The 16,611-nt window shown below is 40.0% G+C and overlaps 1 protein-coding gene across 2 annotated transcripts in view; it reads left to right on the top strand.

Annotated features, from left to right (window-relative positions):
• The window catches only part of sipa1l3 (signal-induced proliferation-associated 1 like 3), a 107,296-nt gene that overhangs the window by 61,697 nt on the left and 28,988 nt on the right, over positions 1-16,611 (top strand). For both annotated transcript variants that reach the window (XM_067419039.1, XM_067419038.1), the window contains exons 3-9: positions 1,249-2,839; positions 5,953-6,083; positions 7,166-7,354; positions 7,464-7,638; positions 9,263-9,366; positions 14,959-15,116; positions 15,264-15,849. In XM_067419039.1, the coding sequence (XP_067275140.1) occupies positions 1,474-2,839; positions 5,953-6,083; positions 7,166-7,354; positions 7,464-7,638; positions 9,263-9,366; positions 14,959-15,116; positions 15,264-15,849 (2,709 nt within the window). In that variant the 5' untranslated portion in view covers positions 1,249-1,473. The remainder of the gene's footprint in view (positions 1-1,248; positions 2,840-5,952; positions 6,084-7,165; positions 7,355-7,463; positions 7,639-9,262; positions 9,367-14,958; positions 15,117-15,263; positions 15,850-16,611) is intronic.

Here is a 16,611-nt window from a genome sequence, read left to right as displayed (position 1 = left end):
TGATTCATTCAGTAAGGAAACACTGCGCGCTGCTCAGAGACTCGATTACAGTGCTGAGACTTTGTTTTGAACTATTCTTGTTGGCGAAATAGGGTAAACATGGGCAATATGGTGTTTAAAATGTAAGTCACTTAATATTAAATTCTTGTTTAGTAAACTTGTATAAAATAAATATCACATTTATGATATAAAAAAAGAGTCATGCAGTGAAAGTGTGCGCCCGCACTAGTCTAATCTTCAAGACTACATCATGTAGTGTGTAGTATCGAGTAGTGTACTACTCGATAATGTCAGATCGCACATCGTTAAAACAACAATTACGATATTATCGCAGACGATGTATATTGCACACCCCTAGTCCTATGATGTGACAACTAAGAATATAGGGGTGTCACTGTCGCACCACAGGACAACAAAACGTAACACTTTTATAGTGGTTACAAAAAAAGTTAAATATTAAAAAACTCTGAGACAAAGTTTTACCTTGTGCACATGTCATGGCTTCACAGTAACACGACCTTGAATGGGGTCCTTCAACTAATTCAGCTTGTCAGTGGAGTTGCCCGATTTAAAATCAGGATATGGTGTCATGTGTGTTGGTGACATGGTTTTCATTTACTACATTTTAAATGACGACAATATTAATTATATACATTTTAATCTTGTGTGACAGTGAAAATGCCATGTTACATTAACAACCCAAGAGAAATATCTACATCACGTTAGGTAACCATATTGGCCAGCTGCTAAGTACTAGGTGTGGTAGTTGCTTGCTTAGAGATTTGGTAAATGTTTTTCTTGACTGTATATTTAAAAAGAATGCAAAGTGGTATTTTTGGCTTTAATACAGAATATCTGCCAGGAATAGTAATAGAGATTAGCCTCAAAACAGTATGAGAAATCCACATCTTAAATCCGCTCACCTCACTTCGCCTCTCTCATACCAACGTATTTCTCTTCTCGTCTCTTTTTCATCCTACTCCCTTCTTCTTATTTTAGTTTTAGTCAGCTTTTCTCTGCATTTTTCTCTCAACTGCTATCCCCTTGAGCAAAATAACATCACAATATTAGGTAAAATGTTTTGGGAGAAGTAGGGGCTCCAAAGTGCTTAGAGTAAGTGGTATGTAGGGAAAGGAAAAAAGATCCCAAACCCAAGAATCACAAATGAATGTTATCCATATGTTGTATAACATTTAGTCAGATTAAATGAATCATACCAATTTCTCTTTGTTTCTTGTCTTTTTGCAGGTCTGTGATTTGAAGTGGCCATTGAGCTTACTGACTGGTACAGAAGGATTAGGGAAGGTGAGACCTTTCCTATTAAAGAAATGAGTGTGGGAGGAAGAAGCAACAGCAGTGTGGAGCTTGTCCATCTCTCCTCCCTCTCACAAAACACTTGCAGTCTCGATCCAGGATGCTCTCTTCCTCACAACCCCTGCCCTCATCTTTGGCCCTGAGACTACACTGGGCTCCATGAACATGTACAGAGATACAGGGGTGTGTGCCACCCCTCTCTCTCAACCTCTTCCTCCACCCCATCTCCGTCTACCCCTTCATAATGGCCACTCTTCCATTGGCGATCCAGCCCCGCCCCGTGTCTCAGTGCCCAAAATGGGGGTTCGAGCTCGGATTGCCGAGTGGCCTCCTCGCAGGGCACTTTCGCGAGAATCGCTACTTGAGAATGGTCAAGGGAGTCATTCGGACGACCTCAACAGCGAGGATGGGCTTACACATGCAGGTGTGACCAGGTGTGCACCGCGAGTGACCAGAGATGCTGACTACCTTGAATCAGGTCTAAGGCCTCCAGGCACACCGCCAAGGTTTCGGACTTCTGGATTCGCTCCCCTCCGACATCGCTCCAACAGTGAGATTACATTGAGTGAGCAAGATGAAACGGAGGTGGAAGGTCGTTTGTTCCGGGAATATGGCAGTACATCTTCCATCAATGTACAGGCAGTGTCTGATCAAAGCTTTTTTGACATGCTCAGCCAGTTTCAACAGGAGCGGCCAGACCAGCGTAGCACAGCCCCCGACAAGTTTGGAGAGCTGCTTGGTGCTTCTTTAGAGGGACACTCTTCACATGCCACATTGTCGACGCCACAGCCCGATGACCGCCCGGAGAATCGTGTACGCAAAAAGAGTGGAGGAACAGAGTCATCCCTTGGCAACTCCTCCTTATTCCGTAAACTCCGTAGCACCAGTCGGGGTGAAACAGAGACTCCACGTGGTGATGCAGATGACTCAAGGCCCCCTGAGACATTGTCTTCCAAACCCTGGCTATGTGTGAGAAGTTTTGCCCACTATGACGCTCAGAGCGTTCTGTTTGACTTGCACGAAGCAGCAGCTCGCCGTAGCTATGCTGCCCAGCGGCGAAACACGGCCACCGGAGCATCTGCCGCTTCTTCAGCTGCCGTTTCTTTGGCGGTTTCCAGAGCTATTGCTCTGGGGGGAGTGGAGCCCAACTTTTCTAGCACTGATGACCTCAGTGTCAGAGACCTATCAGAAGGATCAACCACAGGACTGGAACAATCAGAGCAGGGTGGTCCAGCTAGCATTAACCCCAACTCTCAGCACCAGTTGTTGCTGAGCTGCCCGCACTTTCTCAACGAGACCGGAAGCTGTGGGGAACGTAACGTCAGCTTCTTGAGCTCGTGGGCAGAGCGAGGAGAGGCTGGTGTGGTGGAGGCTCAGCTTCATCTTCGCTGCAGTAATGCCAGTGTGTCCAAACTGGAGGCACTGCCAGAATTTCGGGCCACCAGGTTAGAGAGACTGCAGCAGCACTGCATCGAGCATGTAGACCTCGGTGCCAAATACTACCATGAGCACTTTTATGGGAAAGGTAGGACATTTATATCATATATTTCATCAGGAGACTTTCCCACAACCTCTAACTATTTTATGATACATTTAACAGAATATAAGATGCATCTGAATATCAAAATTGGGACCCACTTTATATTAGGTGGCCTTAACTACTATGTACTAACATTTTAATTAATCATTTGATACAATGCACTTATTGTGTACATACATGTTTTTACATTGTACTTATATTTGAAAAAATACCTTCATGTAATTACGTCTGTTATTAATTTCTGTAGTTACATTTGTAATCACACATTTGGCACTTCCCTTACACCTAACCTTACCCTTAAACTTATCCATACCACCACACCTGTCCCTAACAACTGTGTTTTGCTATACAATTTGAACACAGTAAGTACATTGTACTTATTTTTTGATATTAGTACATAGTACTTAAGGCCACCTAATATAAAGTGGGGTCCAAAATTGGATTGCATTTGACCCATTGTGTTGGCAGGATCCGCTTCAATCTCACTTTAATGGTTTACATAATTTATGTTCAATATAGTGTATCTTAGAGGTGGTCTGACCTCCAATTGTATCTTTACAGCCATAGCCTCAATTATACTACTAAATTTAATGGTTTCCCTTCATTTAGGCCATTTTTACACTGGCAGTTTGGTTCCAAACGGGGCTCAGTTCACATGAACAATTGCTAATGTGAAAGTTGTCATGTTGACCTGGGAGCGCGCCAAGGTACCAAACTCAAGACTACCTGGAGGAGGTGGTCTGAGTTTGGTTGCACTTGAACAGTCACAATTTGTTTAAATGAGAAGGCAACACGGACTCGGATGTGCACTTGCTCAGGAAGGAAAGTAACCTGGTATATATATATATGCATGACCAGGTTACTTTCCTTCCTGAGCAAGTGCACATCCGAGTCCGTGTTGCCTTCTCATTTAAACAAATTGTGACTGTTCAAGTGCAACCAAACTCAGACCACCTCCTATATATATATATAGGAGGAAAGTATTTTAAGTTTAGTTTAGTTTAATCAAGTTTGAAAGTTTGAGTGTGAAACCAGACCAATGCTACGGGGAGCGTTGGGAACAGCAAACGTGCCCAGTGTAAAAATGCCCTTAGTCTCATTACAGGACACATTTTTAACTGATTTAATCCTGCAAACCCAAATTCCACCTTCAGTTCTACCTTTAGAAGAGATTATCAAAGCATGCCACAATTATCAATGCTTCTCACTATTAGCCAACAGAAGCACAAACTGAAGCTGAAGCTACAGTCCTGCCACACATCTGCCTCCCAAATGTTAATCTCACTAAAGGTCTTGCTTTCTAAAATGCCAATGCTGTAAAAACAATCCACAATGTCTAAAAATAGCATGCTTGTCACCTCGTAGTCACATTAGATAAATCCTTGCAGATGGCGAGTTATCTGAATGCTCGATCATCCAGATTTTTAGAAGTTTGTTTTTAATGACCAGGCTACATGCCAGAAAGGGCATGCACTAGTTTCACATTTTATTTTTAAGCAGCAAAAAATGCAACCATCTTAACATGGGGATATGGATACAATGACAAAGTGAAGTGTGTAATTTCTGCACCACTAGCAGCATCAAATGGAAACGCAAAACTAATTTTCAGACATTTCCTCCTATCTGAAATTGGTTGGATTGAAAGATAATCCAGCCCTAAACTCATTTGCTGAGTGTACGTTGCTCAGATGCTAAGTTAATTGTGATGTTTTAATAGCGTCCCTTTATACCTTTCGGGAGAATCAGCCCATGATTGGATTACTTAAAGTTGTCTCTGCATTGTAAGCTGGGAAAGAGAAAGTATTTTAACTTTTTTAAAGTTTAAAGTTTTTCACTTTTATGCCATGCTTTTCATTGTGTGCTCTCTTTTTCTCATTTAAGTGCTAAATGTTTAACTTAATGAGTAAGGATTCCAAGCCGCCAAGGTATTTTACCTAGTGGTGCCAATTACTACTCGTTACAGGTTTACTTAATTTTCCAGTGCAGCAACAATTAGTTTGAAGTACTTCTGCTTTGTCAGTGAGGCACTGAGGTAGTGCATGTGCATTTGTGTTAGTGCCAGCCATATAGCAGTACTGATTTAGCATTCCTCAGTCGGGAAGGGTAACATAATGCAAAGCGTTGTATCAAAATATTTGCTGCATTATTAAAAAGCCCATATCTGCATGCTCCCGAGACTTATAATTCTCTCAACTCGAGTTTCCTGAGCTTTCAGTACCCTCAACAAAACAACTAAACTCATATCATGTGATGAGAAATACCGGATAACAGATTAAGGAAACATTAGACCAAATGCCAACAATAAATTAAGGCCGGAAAATTTCAGGATATTGCATTCACATCTTGCTTCTTCCTATGTACAGTTTTTTTTTAAAAGCCTGGATGCAGTAAATTGTGGAGTATAGCATTTTTCATGCAAAATATGTAGTCCATTTTGTGAAGGAAAAAAAACTAAACAGTAGTTGAATCAGACTGAAATCACCACAGAAGTCATCCATCTGAATCATGGCTTTGAATCACTTCCTCACCATTTATTCTTTTACAGACAAACCACATTATTACTAACATTATTTATCTTAATTTTAAGGATAAAAATCCAATCCGAAAAGCTGTTGAAAAAATGAAATGTATTGCCAAGAAAAAAATTAAATAGTTGGTTATAAAAATTATTTTGCAAGTTAGGCACGATTGCGCGATTTTAGAAGGGCTCGATCCTTCTCTGCAGAAAATAGTAGGAAACACAGGAAAACAATGACTTCCTTCATTCTCAAAAGCATGTGTAGTATTGTATTAGTGGCTTTGTTCATGTTTTTTATTAGATTTGAATGCTCAACGTACTTACAGGAAGTTCTATAGCCACCATGACCTAGATTTGTAGGTTTTCCTTATAAATCCCTTCTGTGTCCCCAGTGTCCTTCCATCCATCTCTCATCCTTCATATCAACTTCCACTTTTCTCCTCTCCATTGTCTTCACCTCATTAATTATTTTCTTCTCTTCTGTATGGTCTCATTTTCTGTATTAATGGTATTAATCTGTCTTTTTTGTCTCCTCTCTCTCTCTCTCTCTCTCGCTCTCGCTCTCGCTCGCTCTCCACAGAGCACTGGAACTACTTTGGTACCGATGAGAAACTGGGGCCCGTGGCACTGAGCATCCGGCGAGAGAAACTGGACGATACCAAAGATTTAAAGGACCAGTACCAGTACCGCATCATCTTTCGCACTAGTGAGGTGTGTATAACAGAAAAGTATGTGCAAATAAACTTGGATCATACTTTGGCTCAAATCAGGACCCATGACAGGATGTTTTCATTCATCTACAAAGACCCAGCCACTTTTATTCGGCCCCCCTGAGCCTGAAAACGAATCAGTTTTTGTTGTCTGTTCTCACAAATATCTGATTAAATCTGATAAAACTGCTTAACAATACGACTTGAGAGGTTAAGGCCATTTGCTCTTAATGTGAGACACTGTAAAAACAGGAATAAAGCATTTTAAGTACTTTTCAGCTTCTCTTCTTTTATAAACATAAAGAAGCATGACACTGGTTTGTGTCATGCATTTATGGGTCTGCCCATCCTGTGTCCTGAAGTTACATTAAGTGAATAAAAATTCTGAGTGTGTTTGGTGCCTCCCATGTTTGCAATAAAGACCACGAGGCTCTTTTTACTTAATAATAATGGCGTGTTTGAAAAGTGCTGAGCTGTACTAGTATAACTGCTGCTCTGCTGGGTTTAGTCAGATTACATGGCTGCCTGGACACATCAAAATCACCCACTCTGAACAATGCAGCGTCTTCAGGACATTCACACTCACACAGTCATTATTCCCACTAAAGATGTGCTCAAATCGTTTTGAAACGGCCTTCAACATGTGCACACTAGTTCAAGGGTGTTATTTTGGTCAGAAGTTTGAATTGAATGATTGAACGGGTGGCTCTACATGTGACCCAGTCATATGACCTCGTCAGATGTGTGACTAATGCCAGAAATCAGAAACACAAGCCTTAAAAACAAACTTTTTTAAGTATTCCAGGGTTTCCAGCTGTTTGGACTGTACTTACAGTAGCTAATGGCTTTATCGTCAGCATGTGTGAGGTTAACAGAGATGCTGCGTGCATTGAATCAGGGAGATGTGGGGAAAGGATGCCACACAGTGGGCACTTCTATGCAACATTTTTCAACCATTCATAATCATTCTCATGCTCTGTCACATGCACCCAGGGGATATTTGGCCAGTCATATGATGGTATTTGATGATGTGTGTGTGTGTCTGTGTACTTCTCCCCACATGGTTTCCTGTGGCTGCTGCAGCTGGTCACATTGCGAGGAGCAATCCTAGAGGACGCGGTTTTGTCCACAGCAAAGCACGGAACGGTTCGTGGTCTGCCTCTAAAAGAAGTTCTGGAGTATGTGCTGCCAGAGCTCAGCGTATCCTGTCTGCGATTGGCTCTCAGCACGCCAAAGGTCACGGAGCAGCTTCTTAAACTGGACGAGCAGGGGGTGAGTAAAGGATGACCAGTGGGACACTACTTCCTGTCTGATGAAAGTCAAGTGTCAAAAGTACATCTGTGAGTTCTTAAATGGCTCTGCGACTGTGTGTGTTCAATAGCTCAGTCAGAAACACAAAGTGGGCATCCTGCTGTGTCGAACGGGGCAGAGTACGGAGGAGGAGATGTACAACAATGAAGAGGCTACGCCAGCCTTCACCGCCTTCCTCGAGCTACTGGGAGAAACTGTCTGTCTGAGGGGTTTCAACAAATATGCTGCCCAGCTAGACACCAAAAGTGAGCATGGCTTTCTGTCTCTCTTAAACAAGTCCTAAAAAGGCTCAACACAATAAAGTGTCAAGCGATGAATCACATCTTTTCCATGTTAATCTAAGTTCCATTGCGACCATGAAAATACATTTTGATGGTCTCTCGGTTATATTTGGAGCACCACACTGGGTAACTCCAAGAATTCACTGTGAATTTTCATTGGCCCAAAATCTTGCTCAGGACTGACTAATTCCTTTTGGTGGTGCAGAAATTACACACTGCACTCTTTAAGTTAACATCTTTGGCTACGTCGGCACTAATCCGGATACATTTGAAAACACTGTTTTCGTTACGAATCGCTCTCTGTCCACACTACCGTTTTCCAAAAGTACTAAAAAGTTAGAAAACGCTGAATTCTAGGGGTGTAACAATATATTGTGTATATATCGATAATAATAATATATCGATAGTTCACCCAAAATAAGTGCGTGAGGGGAAACAAATATAGTTTTAGTGTCAGTACTACATATAACTAGTATATATAATGTAAATATGATATTTGTGGGTCCTGATAATGCCAAATGTCTTGTTACCAGTAAAAAGTGGCCTACATTATTTTAAATATATCTAGTCAGTGACAGTGCAAGCATATTCATTTAAAATAATTCTGTATTCAGCTTCAGAATCATTAATGTTTTTATTCTGGTGTCACTATTGTCCTGTGCACTGGGTTTCTAGCCCCAAGTCCAACCCTGTTAATTTTCACCCCCAATGTAATACCAAATTAAGCATTTTAAATCAACAGTATATTTTTTTTATTAACATTTTAGCATAGTATCACAATAATAGCATATTGTGAGTTCAGTATCAAGATATGTATCGAGTCGTGACATGAGGGTATCGTTACACCCCTACTAAATTCACCTTACAGTGCATGCGTAAAACCTCATAAAAGCTCACTGAGATGATACAGATGGAACAGGCATCATAAAGTTCTGGCAGGATCATTATCTCACCGTTCACTGATGCGTCCAGGTCACACTCAATCACTATTATATGTTTGGTGTAAAACGCAACTGCTCTCATGTTTTGGCCGCAGGAAAGCAATTGTACGTAAATTATCGAAGTCATCTTTGCAGGACTGTGATATAAAGAGTGTGCGAAGTAACATATCGTCAGCAACAGTCTGAAAGCACAGGCACAATAGTGGTATAAACATGCATCAGTTGAATATGCGTCACATGACTAAACATGCATCATCATTTTCAAATACATAATGAAAACAGCATTTTCCAGTGTATCCAACGTGTTTCAAAAAGCTCAGTTTTCATTGGACAAAAGCAGCGTCTGAGTGTGGACGGAAGGAGAGAAAAGATGTTTCCAAACTAAAACGTATTAGTGTGGACTTTATAAACATTTTGAATGTTCATATCACACACACGCGTTGTGTTTTTGTGTTTTATGAGGACTCTTACAGACATGTTTTAATAAAAACTTTGTTCTAACACACACGCACACAACACCGAGATCTTATGACATCTTATCACAACCAGAACTTAAGAACTTCTATTCTATATTTTCAATGAGGTCTCAGAGATTTGGACTTTACATCGTCTTCATAATCCTTAATAAGCATGTGTATGTTTAACAGCGGACTCTACTGGAACACACTCCCTGTATACCACCTATCAGGACTACGAGATCATGTTTCACGTGTCCACCATGCTTCCATACATGCCCAATAATCCTCAACAGGTAAGTAAGCACACATGCTCACCACTGCATCTGTATAGCACAGACATGACCTAACTTATCCTGACACATCCCCCCTCTCTCCCCCACCTGGACAGACTCCCAGATTGCCTTGCACATTGTTCAGATGCTGTTCATTTTCTTTGCTCTTATTCACCAGTGTGTGTTTGTGGTGGTGCTGCATGTGGTAGACCCATTTTGCATAGAAACATCTGGAACGGTAGTAAAGTTTATGAAGTGGCAGCAGTAAATTCAATGGATGTTCTTGCTCTTTTTTGCGTTCAAAAGGAGTGGCCACATCTTCTGGACGTCCACTCTCGAAGTCAATTTTTTTGTTACATGTGGTTATGAAGGAATTGTTCGCCTTCTTTCTCTTTTGGTTTGTTATTGTCAGGTTCTCCCGCTGTTTTTATATGCACTGGCGTATGAATCAGAGCAGGGTGTGGTTGTCTAGTGATTTCCATGCTGTTGATTAAAATCCAGTAATGTGGCATCTTTGCCCTCAGGACGTTTCATGTGCAGGAGTGCATATGAGTCAACAGCTTTGCCCTAAAAACATTAATTGAAAACAGGCTAATTTGGTATTTGCACATTTAAAGGTGCACTATGCAACTTTTCGTCCACTGGAGGGCGCCTATTCTAAACAAAGGCGTAGTTTGATGACGGCAAGTTTGAGCGCAGTATCTTGGGACATGTGGTCTTCATCTCACAGCCGGTGGAAAATAGGACTCGGGCAGAAATCAGTTTCATGGATGCGGTTATTAACGTTACTGTAGTGTGAAGCAGAGCAGGACCGAGTGTGGCCGCTGAGCTGAGCATGGCCGCTGGAGCGATTGCTATACAAACACATGGTTTGCGAGTACCGGGACTTTTATTATGACGGGACGGGACACAGTCGCCGGGCGCGCGCACTTCCGCTTTTTCCAGTCAGGATTATAAGGTAAAGCAGCTCTGTTTATCATTTTAGATGTGTTTAAAAAGATGTTATGACGTTACTCTGCGCGTTCGCTCGGCGCTGCTGTGACATTTTCACACTGTTAAGAGAAAAGCGCTTCTGCAGAATAAAACCGAGGGTAACGCAGATATGACACAATTGACAGGCGACTCGCTCAAACACTATGCTGAAACATTACGGTCCTTAGTTAAAATAGCAATTTTCTCACAATTTACAAATAGTTGGAAACATCTGGGATATTGTAAGTACTCAACTGAACAAAATATATAACACTGGCCTAGTGGTTTTTGGATATTTTACAGCAAAACTACTACAATAGTGCACCTTTAACTTGCATAGTCTGAGTATAGTGAAATAGGCTATTAATAGGGAAACAATGTAGGGAGAGACTTTAACCTCAATGCATTTTAGTGATGGTTTTAATATTAATTATAGTTATTAATGTATCATGTACCATTTGGCTTGGTTTATGACTTAGTTTAAAACTGGTGCATCATAAAAAAATTATTATTAATATTAATTAATTATTATTAATAATTATCTATTGTTATTTGATTACACTGTGGGGTATTGGGATGAAACGTTGTTATTTTTTATGTTTTTGATTATTAGTTTTTCTCTGCCTGTGCTGCTTTGGTTATATCAGTGGCAAAAACAATTTAGTTTTAAGATGATTTTTTGCCTTAAAACATGCACCAATAAAATGTATGCTGGAAGATGGGTACATTTATTAATTGATAATACAAAACAATATAATAATAGAATATAAAAGTAGGATATTTAAAAAATATATATAATAATTTTGTAACTGGTTGTGCAGAATATTTGGTAAATTCATGTGAACTGCAGAGGGCAGTGTTTATCTTTCAGATATATTTTTTTAAAACACCCACACTCACATGGGAGTGTGTTGTAGTGATTAAGGAGAGGTAGAAAGGGATGTCAGGCTGTAGAATAATCTCAGGGTACAGGAGTGTCCCCCTCTGGACTCGTTATATGGGATAGTGTCAGCATTCATGAAAGAGCAGTGTTTCTATGGTTTTTCCTTTGTGTGTGGTTGAAATGTAAGATGGCTTATGTAATTGATGGCCTCACTCTGTTGTAAACGGGTGGGCAGCCTCTATTGCTCTGACTCAGATTGGAGGCCAGTCTCTTTAACACACAGAGATGCTCTTAATTTCATGGTCTATTTCTAAATGTTGATTAACAGTGGTTTTAAACATCGGTTCTCAGCATCTCTGCTGTCAGCTCTCCTATTACTTTAGGAGTTCAAATGAGTCCTTGTAACTCACAGCCCTGATCACAGCTCAGAATAGACCAATCGACCCCACACATGACAGCAGAGAATGGCACTCCTGGCTGTTTTCTGATGGTTTTTGCATTGCTCGCCAGACAGTCATCAAACTTTCTGATTAGAGAGTCTTTCAATTCTGCACTTCATTCATCCTGACATTGAACATGCAGAAGCTATTTAAAAATGTTTTGTTTGTAACTGATTTATGGATTTTTGTTTTTGTTTCGCATTTCTTTATTTTGAACTTTCCATTGATTTTCAAATGAAAAACAATAGATCAGAGATTTTAGACATACAGTATAACACGAAATTATTCAGACAGCAGATATCATTTTTGATATAATTTTACTAGTGTGTGCAGGATACTATATTTCTGTAGGTGAGGTTAGGAAAATAAAGTAAACTGTGACATATACCCAAGCATTCTTCATACTGTGACTACTAGTAATATTGAGAAATATTTGGGAGTAAAATTATTCAGACACTTTGTCCTGAGCATGTTTTGATGAAGTGTTCTTTCTTTAATTGCTAATGTGACCTTTGACACCACAGACTGAACAAAATGAAGCATTGATTGGTCATTGGTTGAGCTAAACTGGTATTATTTGATTGTGTCTTGTATCGAACAGCTGATTGGTTGATTATAATCATTACACCCTTTTTATCAAAGTGATCTGACATTAACAAGATGAATCTGTTCTGACACAGTTTAACTCTGAGTTCTTGTCATATTTTATTACCCTTTTCTAAGAGAGAGAGTATAGAGAGAGTAATACTGTGATAATGTGAGAAAATGTTGAAGGTGCCAGAAAACATTTTGGTTGGATCAATCAAATGTTTCGGCAATCAGCCGCCTTTAGTGAATCAAATGTAATAATTTAGTAGGAAGACACAAGCGAGTGCAGATCTTTTGTTTTTCATTTGAAATAATTGCTATTTCCACTCTTGGATTTCTTTTCACTGAGCTTGTTTCAGTGCATTCTGGGATTGCTTTCCCTATCAAGGATATCATGAATTTGGCCAAAATTAGGTTTCTTAGAATGCAGAATAAATATGTTGGTTACTATTTGTCTTGGTGTTGGAAACGATGCCTTACAATTCTGCAATACTTTGAAGGCAAAGTGACTCAGATGCATCACTTCATTTAAAGGGTTAGTTCACCCAAAAATGAAATTGATGTCATTAACTCCTCATCCTAATGTCGTTCCACACCCGTAAGACCTCCATTCATCTTCAGAACACAGTTTAAGATATTTTATATTTTAGTCCGAGAGCGTATGCAAGTGTATGCACACTATACTGTCCATGTCCAGAAAGGGAATAAAAACATCATCAAAGTAGTCCATATGAGACATCAGTTTATTAATTAGAACCATTAGACACTTTATTCAGCATTGTCTTCTCTTCCACATTTGTTTTCAATCCTCAAATAAAGATTCAAACGGTTATGAATCAGAATGACCGTGATTCAATATTGATTCATGATTCGGATCGCGTGTCAAGCTGCTGAAATCACGTGACATTGGCGATCCGAATCATGAATCAATCTGCTGATTCGTGACCGTTTGAATCTTTATTTGAGGATTGAAAACAAACACGGAAGAGAAGACAATGCTGAATAAAGTCGTAGTTTAGGTTTTGTGATTTTTGGATCAAACTGTATTTTCGATGCTTCAAGAGATTCTAATTAACCCACTGATGTCACATATGGACTACTTTGATGATGTTTTTATTCCCTTTCTGGACATGGACAGTATAGTGTGCCTACACTTGGATAATACTATACCTTTGCTGTCTTGCCCTCGCCGGTATATCCTTCAGGAAATGTAATCCTTTACAACATAAGTACATTTACTGCTTGTGTTTTAGTGTCCGTCTCTCAGATTTGCTGCAGTGTTTTTAACAGGCTTTTTCACACCTCTGTGTCTCTCACCAGAGGAATCTTTGTGCATTTATGAAAATATTTCTGCCAGATACTTTCCTTCAACAGAGCACTCTATCCTTTCTATCTCTTGCGCTCTCTATCTCTCCTACTCTTCCACGCTTGCAGTCTCTTTTTCATTTCCTTTTTTGTATGGGTACATTGTGTGCATTAAACAATTAAACAAGGCATATTGAAGGACAGAACTTAGCCATATCTAGATAAATATCATAAAGACCTAAGGGTAGGCCCTTTTGCCTTGAGCTAATAAGTAACCATCTAGTTTTATATTCATTCATTATACTCACACAAAAATCTTATGTCTCTTTCAAAAATATAAACAAGTTGCATGTGGTTGCCAGAACTTCAATATAAAATATATATACACATGCATACATTTCTCAGTCAAACAAAAAGTTGCTGTTTGGATTTAAGCAAGCAAGAGTCATGATTGGATCATTATTGCAGTGATTATGTTTCTAGCATGTTATTTGGCAACCGTTCTTCTAACCCTAATTGATGGAGTGTGGAGCTTTTCATCTATTAAACAACAAATTAAACCAAGTAGGAAGACACATCATGGCTCAAACTGTGAAAGAATGGTTTGGAGGGAGCATGAAGAATCATTTTCACACATGAATCAGCTCCTCTGAGTCCAGATCTTAAATTCAGTGAAAGTCTTCGGGGTGTGCTGGAGGAGACTTTACACAGTGCTGGACTCTTGCATTGGCAATACAAGATCTTGAGTAAAAATGCATTCCTGTAATAATAAACGTTTGATATTATTTCCATGAAGAGGTGCATACATTTTTGGTTTACATTTTTAATTAAAGTACACACACACACACACACACACACACACACACACACACACACACACACACACACACACACACACACACACACACAGACAACCATTATGGTAAGATATATGACACTAAAATAATGGAATAGATTTTTAATGTAGCAACACAAGATAACAGGTAGCATAAAACTCATAACTGATATAAATAACTGATAACAAAAAACTACGATGACACATTTGAATTTGATATTTTGGGAATGATATTCTGGGAATGTCAATTTCCATTTGCATCACTGCAATCTATACGATTGCTTGCTTGTTTTTTAACATAAAAGCTGTTCAATTGACAGTTAATTTGTTTCCAGTCAGACTGATTAAAAAACCTTGTGTCCTCATTTCCAGAATAAAGTAAGCCAATCAGAGTGAAGCTTGCCAGTTTTGTGTGCAACATGCATCAGGCGGTCAGTGAATGCGGCTGGTCTGAGACAAAAACTGCCTAGCAACCCATCTAGAACATCTTAGCAAACGCATAGCAACACCCTGGCACTGTGGCAGCATTTTCTTTCAGTAAAATCTATTTTTTTATTGCATTAAATTTCTCCCTTTTATTTCTTTCACAGCTCCTGAGGAAGAGGCACATAGGAAATGATATAGTCACGATTATATTCCAGGAGCCAGGAGCCCTTCCGTTCACTCCACAGAATATTCGCTCTCACTTCCAGCACGTGTTCGTCATTGTCCGTGTGCACAACCCTTGTTCTGACAACACCTGCTACAGGTTGGCCTTGTTTCCATAGCAACCCTTGCATGATTTGCCTGTAGTTGATTAGTTAGGTGTTACATCATGGAAAATATGGTTGAGGGAGTGAAAGCTCTGCTGGGATTGGTTAAAAATAAGCCATTTGCTCTCTTTTTTTTCTTATAGTGTGGCAGTGACCCGCATGAAGGATGTCCCTCCATTTGGTCCTGCGATACCTTCAAATGGCACGATGTTCCGTGACCCCGCTGCCTTCCGCGCTTTTCTGCTGGCCAAGATCATTAATGCGGAGAATGCTGCGCACAAATCAGAGAAGTTTCACGCCATGGCAACCCGCACACGCCAAGGATACCTGCGAGACCTGGCGGAGAACTGCGTTTCCACTACACCACTGGACACTGCTGGCAAGCTGAACAATCTCATCTCTCTGGCCTCCAAACGCAAAGAGCGCGTCCGGGCTCGCGAAGCAGCGGAAATGGGCGCCGCGGGGGCGCTTGTTTGGCGAGTACTTGCGCAGGACTACAGTGGCGGAGGCGCCGAGCTTCCTTGTGCTTTTGCCATCTCCAATGAGTATGTAGTGCTGGCAGACTGCTCCACTAAAGAGGTGGTGTTTAACTGTTTCTGTGCTGATGTGATTGGCTGGACAGCAGAAAGACTTGCGCTGAAGATTTTCTATGGCAGAGGAGACCACGTGGCCTTACGGGTACCGGAGGGCAGTGCACAAGATATCAGAGAGGTGGTGCAAAGACTTAAGGTACTGGTACAACATATGTGGATGGCTAAGTAATTGGTTTGCATTAGGGCTGCCCAACCTAATAGTCGACTAAACGTTAGTCTGCGAGAAGAGGCTTAGTCAACCAATATTTTATTAGTAAGTTAGTTCACAGTCACAGTATGTTGGGCAATAAATCCAAACGTTCGCCTATCATCCATGGACCTTAAATATGGCTTATTTGAAACATGCAAGTAGTAGCAACTTTACATGGCCACTCAGTTTATCGTTAACCTAGATAAATGTGCACTATTATTAGGAACATATCCAAGTGTTCATGCAGAGTGTGAAGCTGGAGGCGTCGGCGCGATCACTTTAATTTTTTCAGCTTCAAGGCAAGGCAAGGGACGTTTATCATAGCACATTTCATACACAATGGCGATTCAAAGTGCTTTACTTAGAAATTAATTAAAATAGTGATAACATGCATAAGACCAAAATACTTTCATTTTTGTCATACAGATAAATGTAATACATTATTCCAAACTGTATAGTGTCTACTTTTAATTGTGTAAACTGACAATAACAAAAAAATACTGTCATTTTGTACAATAAAGACAACAAACTGGATGCACTTTCTGCCATCTCGGTCTCTCTGAACGACGTTGCGTCACATAAATGAACTTAAACTCAGCGTATAGGCTATACTTAACACACAGACATGAGAAATGTATCTATAGAATGCTTGAAATGTCTACTTTTAAACTAACCAATTCAAATCTAAATTATTATCTGATTATGTAA

This window comes from Pseudorasbora parva, chromosome 16 (assembly GCF_024679245.1).
Source record: "Pseudorasbora parva isolate DD20220531a chromosome 16, ASM2467924v1, whole genome shotgun sequence".
NCBI classification, from domain to species: domain Eukaryota; kingdom Metazoa; phylum Chordata; class Actinopteri; order Cypriniformes; family Gobionidae; genus Pseudorasbora; species Pseudorasbora parva.
Note: the sequence above shows the minus strand (reverse complement) of the source record. Positions and strands in the feature narration are given on the sequence as shown.